This window comes from Polyodon spathula, chromosome 5 (assembly GCF_017654505.1).
Source record: "Polyodon spathula isolate WHYD16114869_AA chromosome 5, ASM1765450v1, whole genome shotgun sequence".
NCBI lineage: Eukaryota > Metazoa > Chordata > Actinopteri > Acipenseriformes > Polyodontidae > Polyodon > Polyodon spathula.
In genome coordinates this window covers 30108309-30119196 of record NC_054538.1, presented here as the reverse complement: position 1 = coordinate 30119196, position 10888 = coordinate 30108309, and the positions used below count along the sequence as shown (strand labels likewise).

The window sequence follows — 10888 nt, the reverse complement described above, 5'->3', positions numbered from 1 at the left end:
CCATTCATTTAACCAATTTCAGGGTGATTTATTTGCTAAACAACTAATATGGTTAAGTTGCACAATGTACTGTTTATTACACAATAGAACAGTTTTGCTTTTTTACTTCATCACTCAAATGTATGACATCTATTTTTTATTTTCTTCAAAATATAAAAGGAGTTTACGTATTTGAAGCACACTGTGTTAGTTTCAGTATTCTTAATGTAAAAACTGAAGACAACAAACATCTAAAAAGGCAAGAAAAAAAAACAACAAAGCCGTAGGATAAAACCTATGTACTTACTATTTTAAAGACTGTACAATTGTAATGGTAAAAATTGTGATTGTTTTTCATTGTAAGTAAATGTAATAATAATAACAACAACAACAATAATAATAATAAACATAAATAATAATAATAATAATAATAATAATAATAATAATAATAATAATAATAATAATAATAATAATAATACATTACAGAAGCATGGAAGCTCAGTTACACATTAAATCGATATTGCAGAATAAAGTGCAGTCTCTTCAAGATGATACTACTTTAGATTTGATGGAGGCTTGCTTCCCCTAAAGCAACATTCCACAAGGCAAGGTTCTTACGAGGGGTTCTTTCTAAATTCCATGATTGCTTTCCACACCTTGCACAGCATTCCTCCTCTGAAAGACAACCACATAACAATAATAATAAGCAACACAGCTAGCAGTATTAGACAGAAATGTGAGCATTGCAGCAGTCTAACAAGTGTGCTCAGTGAAAGATGTGCTCAGGTATTTGTCAGGTAATAGCATTTTTTATTATTATTATTATTATTATTATTATTATTATTATTATTATTATACTTACTATATTACTTAGTTGCCATGCTCTGGTACCATACTGGTCTTTTATTATATGAAGAACATGGTAAGTTGTATTCAAGCTATGAAAGCTTTGCTAGGTTAGACACTATTTAAATATTAATGATGATGATGAAAAATACAAATTTTTGTGACTTAAATTAGGAAAAACTGTTTATGTGTAGCTTGCAGTGGAATTAGAAGTGTTAGAAATCAGTGACCTAACAGTGGTTAGTAACTTATAGTAGTACACATTTGAAGACGGTTGTTCGAATTAGTCAAAACGGTTTTGATTTATCATTTAACAATCATTAGTATGCACTTCAATGAAACACAAAACTCTTTAACAGTGTCTGAGCTAAACTGATGTACGACAATGAACTGCACACATGAAAATTAAGTGCAAGTAATATATTATAGTATATAGTACATACACATACACAGTGGTTCGCAGAAGTATTCTCCCCCCCTGCAAAGTCTTCACATTCAGATTACAAACTAATCCACATTGATAAAGTTAAAAAATGCCTATAGAATATAAATAAGTAAGATTTACAGAGAAAAACAGATTAATCTCAGATGCATAAGTATTCAACCCCTTTGCTATTGCAGCCCTAAATCAGCTCAGGTGCAAATTATTTGTTTGAAAGGTCACAAAATTAGTGAAATGCTTTCAGCCTGTGTGTACTCAAAGTGGTTTAACAAGTAGATAATTTCCTTCAGGTATATACAGACTTTCAAGCTGCAACTCACATAGTGATCCAACACAGCAACCATGAAGACCAATGAGCTTTCGAAACAAGTCAGAGATAAAGTGGTAAAAAGGCAGAGAGCAGGAGATGGGTATACGAAAATTTCAAAGGCGCTGATTATCCCTCTCAGCACAGTGAAGTCCGTCATTAAGAAGTGTAAGATGTATCATTCCACCCAGACACTACCCAGATCAGGTCGCCCTCCCAAACTGAGCAGCCGGGCAAGCAGGAAACTGCTTTGTGATGTCACTCTGAAGCCAACAATGACCTTGAGAGATCTGCAAAGTCATCAACAATCAGCCGGTCCCTACACAAAGCTGGCCTGTATGGATGGGTGGCAAGAAAGAAGCCACTACTCAAAAGCCTCATCTTAAAGCACGTATGGAGTTTGTGAAAAAGCATGTAGATGATACTGCAGACATGTGGAAAAAGGTTTTGTGGTCAGACGAGACAAAAATTGAACTTTTCGGTCTAAATTCAAAGCATTACGTCTGGCGCAAGCCCAACACTGCACATCACCCAGTCAACACTATCCCAACTGTCAAGCATGTTGGTGGCAGCATCATTTTATGGGGATTCTTCTCTTCACAGGGACTGGGAAGCTTGTCAGGACAGAGGGGAGAATGGATGGTGTAAAGTACAGGCGAATCCTTGAGGAAAACCTGTTTGAGTCAACCAACACTCTGAAACTGGGGAGGAAATTCACATTTCAGCAGGGCAATGACTCGAAGCACAAAGCCAAAGCCACACTGGAGTGGTTGAACATGAAGAGAATTAATGTTCTTGAGTAGCCCAGTCAAATTCCTGACTTGAATCCAATCGAAAATTTATGGTGAGACTTGAAGATTGCAGTCCACTGACGATCCCCAACAAACTTATCAGAACTGGAGCAATTTTCCTGTGAAGAATGGTCAGATTTCACCATCCTACTGTGCAAAGCTAGTAGAGACCAATCCAAAATGGCTCATAGCAGTAACTGCTGCAAACGGGGCTTCTACCAAGTACTGACTTAAGGGGCTGAATACTTATGCAACCAGTACATTTCATTTTGTAGTTTTTCTTTGCAAGTTTTGCTGACATTGAATCTCCTCCTCATATAACAGTGTTCAGTTTAACCACTATAGCTTTGAATAAAAAAAGTTTGCTTGAAAAACTGTGCACAAATTATTTGTAATTCAATAAAATGTGACATTATTGGTAGGGGGTGAATACTTTGCAAACCACTGTATATACAGTGCCTATAGAAAGTCTACACCTCCTTGAACTTTTTTCACATTTTGTTGTGTCAGTGCCTCAGTGTTTCATGCATTTAAATTAGGATTTTTATCCACTTATCTACACACCATACTCCACACTGTTAAGGGAAAAAAAGTTTTATTGAGAAAAAAGTATATATTAAAAAGACAAAACTGAAAGATCATAATTGGATAAGTCTCCACTCCCCTGAGTTAATACTTGGTGGAAGCACCTTTGGCAACAATTACAGCTGTGAGTCTGCTGCGATAGGTCTCTACCAACTATGCACACCTAGATTTGGCAATATTTGATCATTCTATTTTACAAAACTCTTTGCAGAAGGCAGCAGGTTTTCCTCAAGGACTTCTCTATACTTTGCTCCATTTAATTTCCCTTCTATCCTGACAAGTGCCCCAGTCCCTGCCAATAAGAAACATCCCCATAACATGATGCTGCCACCACTATGCTTCACAGTAAGGATGGTGTTCGTTGGGTGATGCGCTGCGTTGGGTTTGCGCCAAACATAATGCTTTGCATTTAGGCCAAAAAGTTCTATTTTAGTTTCGCCAGACCACAACACTTTTTGCCACATAGCTACAGAATCTCCTGAGTGTTGTTTTTACATAATTCAAATGGGATTCAAGGTGGGCTTTCTTGAGTAATAGCTTCCCTCTTGCCACCCTACCATACAGGCCAGATTTGTGGAGTGCCTGGGATATTCTTGTCACATGCACACTTTGACCAGTCTTGTATAAAAGCACGTAGCTCTTGCAAAGTTGCCATTGGCCTCTTAGTAGCCTCTCTGAACAGTCTCCTTCTTGTTCGGTCATCCAGTTTGGAGGGATGGCCTTATCTAGACAGGGTCTTGGTGGTGCCATACACCTTCCACTTCTTAATAATTGTCTTGACCATGCTCCAAGGGATATTCATGGCCTTCGATATTTTTTTTATACCCATCCTCTGATCTGTGCATTTTAACAACTTTGTCCCGAAAGTCTTTTGAAAGTGCTTTAGTGCTCATGGTTGAGTCATTGCTTTGAAATGCACTAACGCACTACCCAAGGGGGGCTCCCAAGTGGTTCATCCAGCAAAAGCACTCCACATGGATGTGCCCTATAGCCTGGGGACCGCAGCTTCGACTCCAGGCTATGTCACAGCCGACCGTGACAGGGAGTTCCTAGGGGGTGGCAAACAATTGGCCGAGCACTACCTGGGTAGGGAGGGCTTAGGTCAGCAGGGGAAGCCACGGCTCGCCGCGCATAGGCGACCCCCTGTTGCCGATAGGGCACCTGTGGCTCTGCAGTAAAGCCTCCAGATTTGTGTTGTCCTCTGGTGGCCTCACTGTGGATCCACAGTGCAAAAAATGATGGATTGGCAGGAGCACGTTTCGGAGATCGCATGCTCCAGTCTCCGTTCCCCGAGTCGGCTGGGGGGGTTGCGAGCAGTGAGCCGAGGATACAGATAATAATTGGGCACACTTTTTAATTTAAAAAAAAAAAAAAAAAAAAAAACAACTAAAAATTAAAAAAAAAAAAAAAAAAGCACTACCCAGCAGAGGGAACCTACAGGAACTGCTGAATTTATCCTTAAATCATGTGAATCACTACAGTTTAACACAGGTGGAGGCCACTTGGTGTGTGATTTTGAAGGTGATTGACCTGAGCTAATTTAGGATTGCTATTACAAGGGGGGTGGACACTTATCCAACCAAGCTATTTCAGTTTTTATTTTTAATTAATTTTCTACAAATTTCTAGAATATTTTTTTCACTTGGAAGTTGTGGGGTAGGATGAGATAAATGAAAAAAAAAAAAAAAAAAAAAAAAATGCATTTTAATTCCAGGCTATAAGGCAACAAAAGGTGAACATTTTGAAAGGGGTGTAGACTTTCTATAGGCACTGTACATTCCAGTCTGTAGGAAACATAAATTGATGCATTGGGCTATAAATAGAGACATTCTTTCAATTTTATACTGGATTTAGATTAACTAAACGCAAAATTATCGAAGACCTATTTTTTAACACAAAACCATTTGCACTAACTTATGTACAGTATGTAATAATGAATCTTACCCGCTCTATAGTATCTTGGTCAGCATCGTGTTCCTTCAGCCAGTTAGTCAGCTCAGGGTCCCCACTGTGTGCACTGGAAGAATGGCGAGTTGCTGAAGAAGCAGTTATGTCTGTGTGAAAACAGGTAGGTGTTAAAGCCACTAAGTCATTAGGTACCCGGAACCAGCAGGATTTTGAATATACAGCCTGGTAAAGTCAGCATATTTTAAATTGGATAATGAAATATTTAGCAAACAATTAAAAGATTGTCAACAGAAGAAAAGTGATGCAGCGATAATATAGCGAGTGCTAATAAGAGGTGAGGATATTAAAACCTTGTTGCTGTTCTTATGAGTGCAGCTATGGTGAAAAGTTTGCATTACCTAGAATTTTAGGATTGGAACAGAAAAAAAAAAGAAGTTAAACTATATGAACATACTTTTGATATGGTTGGAAAATTGTCTTTGTAAAAACTGTCAAGCAGCACTCCAGTGATCCAACAATTGATTACCTATTGGTTGAGATTTAATTCTCAGTAGTTTGATCTCTTGATCCCTCTCCTCAATAACCTGAGATAGGATGCTTTGATACTCCTTTTCCTTCTCCAGGAGTTCCTCCAGTAACCTTCAAGACAAAACAAAGTGAACTGAGGTCAATAAAAGGCATCTAAAAACTTATGTTTCTAAAGTCTGATTAAAGGAAAGAGGATACTTTCCTCTTTAAAATCAGATGGCAGTTATTTATTCAGAGTTAACACGCTGACAGAAAACAGGAGTTACATGCCTGTTGGTTTCTAGTTTCATCCTCCCCAGCTGCATGCTCACAGATCTCTGAGCAGCATGCGAGTCGTCGTGGGAGACGGTGGAGCTGAGCGTGCTCACGCCTGAGGTCAGCACTGTGTCGTCGTTGGCAGCACTCTGCCTCGGATCGCTCCGATTCCGGGTGTCGTCATGGGAATCTAGGTCACCCTCCGCATCATCCTGGTCGGCCGCATCACTCTCCGAGGCCAACCTGAAATGAGGCCTCAGTTCTGTAAAACAACAAAAAAGGTGTTTTATACTAAGAATTTGAATTGGTTAAAACTAATTTTGAAGGGATGTAATACTTACTGTTATTTTGGTCCTGTATTTAAATATACTTTAAGGGGAACAGCAATAATTTCTTAAATCCTGTTTAGACAAGTGCTATATGACTAAGGGTACGATTTTGTCACAGAGGTCACGGAAATCATGAATTTGAAAAAAAGTCAGTGAGATGGATGTAAAAACACTTTTGATTAGATGCTTCCTTTATTTCCTTTGAAATATGCAGTATGTCATGCACTGAAAATACAAATATCTATAAATTGTTTGGTTGTTTCACGCAACATTTACATGTAGCTATAGGCCAGTGAATTAGATAGCTGAGCGAGAAAGCATGTAAATCGCTGACAGCTAAAATGCAAAAAAAACTGTGAGTAAGCGGTTTTCTGTAAAGACAGAAGAACAAATGTGTTGTAGAACATTAGTTTACCATACAGCACTTCTGTTGCAGATGAATGCGATATGTCAAGACAGCTAGCTGTGCAGCTTCACTATTTTTTGTATGTGACGCATCGTGTCGCAGCCCTTTTAACTGCGCAAAACGGTCGCAGCTGTTGTTCATATAAATACAATCTGCATTGTATACACTTTCCACTTACGTAGATGTGCTGAGTTTGTACTCCTATACAAGAGGATTAAAAAAAATCAAAAGAGACGTTGTTGCTCTGTTTTCTCAACCACCAGAGAATCCGAAAGGCAGAATTTCAAACATTATTTAGAGAGAAGTGGCTATGTGACAGTGAGAGATATTTTAGAATGAAATATGAAAGGTCTGATGATCTGATAAGGCTGTACGCCTTTCCAAAAAAGACACACGTCGCAAGGTTGTAGATTATGTACTTCCGACTTTTCACACAGGGTCAGAGACACTTCACTCTGACCAGAAATTATTTCTGGAGTCTGAAATATGTACTGTAATTTTTGTACTCTAAAGTAACATTCAAACTGGTCATATTCAAAAGCAATAGTCTTTATATGCATGGTTTTGGTGTACTATTTAAAAGCTCTTATGTTGATGTCCCTAAAACTACATTTGGTGAACTTGCCATGAATTTTTTTTTTTTTTCTGTCGCACCTCGCCAGTGAAATGTACTAAAAATGACCTTGCCAAAATCACAGCCTTATGAATGACACACTAGATATTCCAAAGTAAACCAATGCTCTGCTTCACAGCACTGGCACGTCACATACCTGGGACCAGAATAGTGATGGCGGTCTGCACAGCTTTGCGGATGATATTGTCCAGTGCAAACATCCAGTGGGGTTTAATGTTATGGTTTCGCAAGACTTTATTTACCTAGTAAAAACAATGAATACCAAAAGAGGCATTTACTTAATACCAGACCTATTCCCATCTAACAAATAGCTTGATTTTGTATACATTTTAAGCTAGGTTTAAATAAGCATGGCTGTAACCTGTGAATTGAAAAAATAACCCCCCCCCAAAAAAAACAGGCCAAAAAAAATTAGAGCTATCAGTATCACAGAAAAGCACTCTCGAGAACCACTGGGTAAATGTAACGGATTAGCTACTACAACACTTCATATTATCAGTTTACTTTGAGTTGCTGTGATCACAAGTTTTTGAAGATTCTGTATTAATAACAGTCAAAGTTGTTATAATAGTGGAAAACACTAGTGGAGGCTTTCAGTAAATTGTTGATGCTCATAAAGTCAACATATATTGTAACTCCTGAATGTGTCTAAGTCGTTTGCACAGCAGTGTATATGCAAGTATGGGAGTCTCCATAATATCCCTGTCACCGAGGATCTGCATTGCTGCGAGGGAAAAAGACACACAAAGCAGCTACAATTCAGGCCAGTGAATTAAACTGGTCACAACTAATCAAACTAAAGAGAGCAAAATATAAAGTTTACTATAAAAAATAAACTTTACTATAGAAGTAAAGATCTTGGCCAATGTGCATTTTTATTTTTAAAAGTACTAAATAATTACATGCATTAGTTAATCCTGCCACAAACAATATTAAACAAACAGTTGCTTGTCATTTTATGGTAGATTTGTCCTATGTAACTGCAGTATGCAAAGCAACTAACAGATGGCACTGTTGAGGTTCAGCAAGTAGCGTTGATCGAGGAAGTTACTAGAGGGTTTGCAGTTCAGGGGTGGTAGGTGGAATTTATTACCCAGGGACAGCTTTAAAAATGTGCTCTACTGGTCAGGTTAGCAGCCATGAAAGTTCCAAGTTAATGGGATTGACTTACTGCATCCTGGACGCCAAAAAGCACCACCTGCAGCTGGCTGATGGCATGGCTGTCAAAGTCCAGCTCCAGCTTGAGTTGGGAGAGGGTGCTGGCGATGATTTTGCGGTCAGTGTTCCTTACAAACTCTCTGAGACTCACCACAAGTGTGGATATGTGCTCTTTTTTCAGTATAGTCTCCTCGCTTCCCTGTGTAATTTACAAAATAAAAAAGATAGGTCCCTAAATTCAGCTCCTCAGTATATTTGCAGCTTGAAATAAAAGCACAGAAAAAAAGTTCTCACTTGCTATATAAAACTAGCTATATAACACATCGGTAGAATTTCTTGTTTCACACTATGTTGAATTTGTTATTACCAACTGAAACAAACAAAACCTTTTTTTTTTTTTTTTTTTTGCTGAAACAAGTCTAAACTGCAATGTAAGACTTTTTATTTACTTACAATTATAAAGGACAATCTAAGCCAAGACATGCCAAAATGTGGACATTTGCATTCATAAAGGTAGGGCTGTATCATGCTTACAGAGCTTACATGTCCATCAAATCTCTGGCACATCCTATTTGATTTTCTTTCTTTTTCAAAATCTAAAGCAGGTTTTGAAAAAGATGAACATTCTTGTCAGGCATCTTCCTGTAACTTCCGTATTGGCACGTTACTGATAAACAGTTGGCATCAATCCACATGCAATTTCAAATAAAAAAGAAAATGTACAAAATATAATGTGCAGATGCAATTAGGCACTTCATTTTATTGATTACTATTTTTCTAGATTTAAATGCAATGCAGCAATATGTCACCACATTCTGTATGCACACTGTGTTAGCTATAGCTTGGCAGTGAAATACAATGCATATTTTTTTTTTTTAAACTGTCTGAGACAGGGTGTTTGGGCAGTTATTTTACCAAAGTGAACTAATCCTGTATGTTCTCATTCCCCATCACTGTAAATGTTGTGTCAACTTTATTATTTCTGTCTATGGATTACTCAATATAATTTCTAAATCTATTCAAATTTTTTTTTTAAAAGGGTGTGTGTATGTGTGCACTAGGTAGAGAAAGTTGGAAAGGGCTACAACAGCACAGCATTACACTTACTCATAGTTCTAGCTCTTTATGTTGCATTTTTTAATTTGAAATGTTCCGGTAACTTTTTACCTGCACTAAGATTTTTGATCAAAGGTATTCTGAACATCGTAATGTCTTGGCATGCTTTCCCATAACTGGAAGGGCCCCCCCCCCCCCCCCCCCCTTTTTCCCCCACCAAAATAAAATAATAAAATGCAGTTTTCCTTGATTTTTGTATTGTATGTTGAAGGTACACACAGCTACATGTTTGGTTGATCCCAACAAACTCCTACAACTCAGATTCTCCTTTACTCATAAAGATGCAGCTAGAGGGGCAGGAGCTCATGTGCACAGCTCTAGTATCTGATCCCCTTGGTCCTGAGCACAAGAAAGAGCTGGGAGAGATCTACTCAGATGATCTCTGCAAAAACACCCCAAGTGTATCAAGTGAGACTGGTGCTGTGAGCTGCTGAAAATCTTGAAAGCGACAGTATAAAGACTAGAAAAAGAAAACAAATAGAATGTTGTTCCAGGGGGTCTTTAATGCACAGAAACTATTGGAAGGCACCCTGTATAAAGACCTAGATGTGGGTGACAGAAACAAAAAGAGCAAGAACAACATGCAAGTAAATATCAACACATCCCCTGCAAACTTGCTCTCTTGTGGTGTCTGTGGTCACTTGCCCTTTCGGAGTTATCAGTAGTATCGGAATTGAGACACATGACAACACTGTTTTCTTTTACCTGTGCCAAAGCTTCCACCAGGTTCCTGACCACCTTGTCCTGGTCTTCTGTCAGTATTTTATGTAGTGTGGCTCTCCTTTCGCTGTCTTTCTTCAGCATGAAGAACCCAGTGTCCTTTTCTTCAGGGGATGGAGGTGCGCTGTGGTCCTCAAAGTTCTCAACAGGTATGCTGAAAATAAAATAAAATAAAAAAATACATACACAAAATGGTTTCTGTGGCATGATTCTTAAGAACTGTATTATCCTGTTTATTCCAGCATATGTTCATAGGAGTTTATAAGATTAACAAAATACTTTCTCAATAATGGAATCTAGGGTCTTCTTTTTGTACGTTATGTTATGAGAATGTATTTTGAAACATATGTCTACGCTTACAATCCAGAAAGATCAGCTATTCTAGTCCACCTTTTTGCATACTTGACTTTTAAGGGCAGTATGCTGAAAAAAACATAATATACATAATACAAAATACTGACACAGCATGAGGTGACGATCATTTAATTTAATAAAATAATTAAAAAAAAAAAAAATAAATAAATAAATTAAATACGACAAAAATAAAATTCCATGATTTAAAAGCTCCAGCAACGACTTGTAAAATGCAATTAATGGTTAGCGTAAAAGCCTTCCCCAGGCTATTTTCTTTTTATATCTAAAGCAGTGTTTGTAAACAGAAGGAAACTTGTACCTCAAAAATAAAGATCTGCTTCCTTTGATGTCTCTCTCACTGAAGCATTTGACTCTTGGTTTGAAAACGAAGGGGTCGGCCTTCAAGTCTATGTCAGGGGAGACCGAGTCGTATTCACTGCTGCTGCTTGTGTCTTCCACTACCACCGGAACGGGCAGAGAGATACTGCGCAGATACTCTGATGGGGCAACAATAACAGAAACAAAACAAA

General features: G+C 38.1%; 1 protein-coding gene across 1 annotated transcript in view; it reads right to left on the bottom strand.

Annotated features, from left to right (window-relative positions):
* Positions 1 to 609: 609 nt before the first annotated feature.
* The window catches only part of LOC121316398 (mitogen-activated protein kinase kinase kinase 5-like), a 75180-nt gene continuing 64901 nt past the window's right edge, over positions 610 to 10888 (bottom strand). Inside the window, exons 22-29 of the mRNA XM_041251475.1 lie at positions 10678 to 10855; positions 9990 to 10158; positions 8182 to 8367; positions 7147 to 7252; positions 5657 to 5903; positions 5385 to 5497; positions 4895 to 5004; positions 610 to 654 (exon numbers count right to left, since the gene is read on the bottom strand). Of these exons, the coding sequence (XP_041107409.1) occupies positions 610 to 654; positions 4895 to 5004; positions 5385 to 5497; positions 5657 to 5903; positions 7147 to 7252; positions 8182 to 8367; positions 9990 to 10158; positions 10678 to 10855 (1154 nt within the window). The remainder of the gene's footprint in view (positions 655 to 4894; positions 5005 to 5384; positions 5498 to 5656; positions 5904 to 7146; positions 7253 to 8181; positions 8368 to 9989; positions 10159 to 10677; positions 10856 to 10888) is intronic.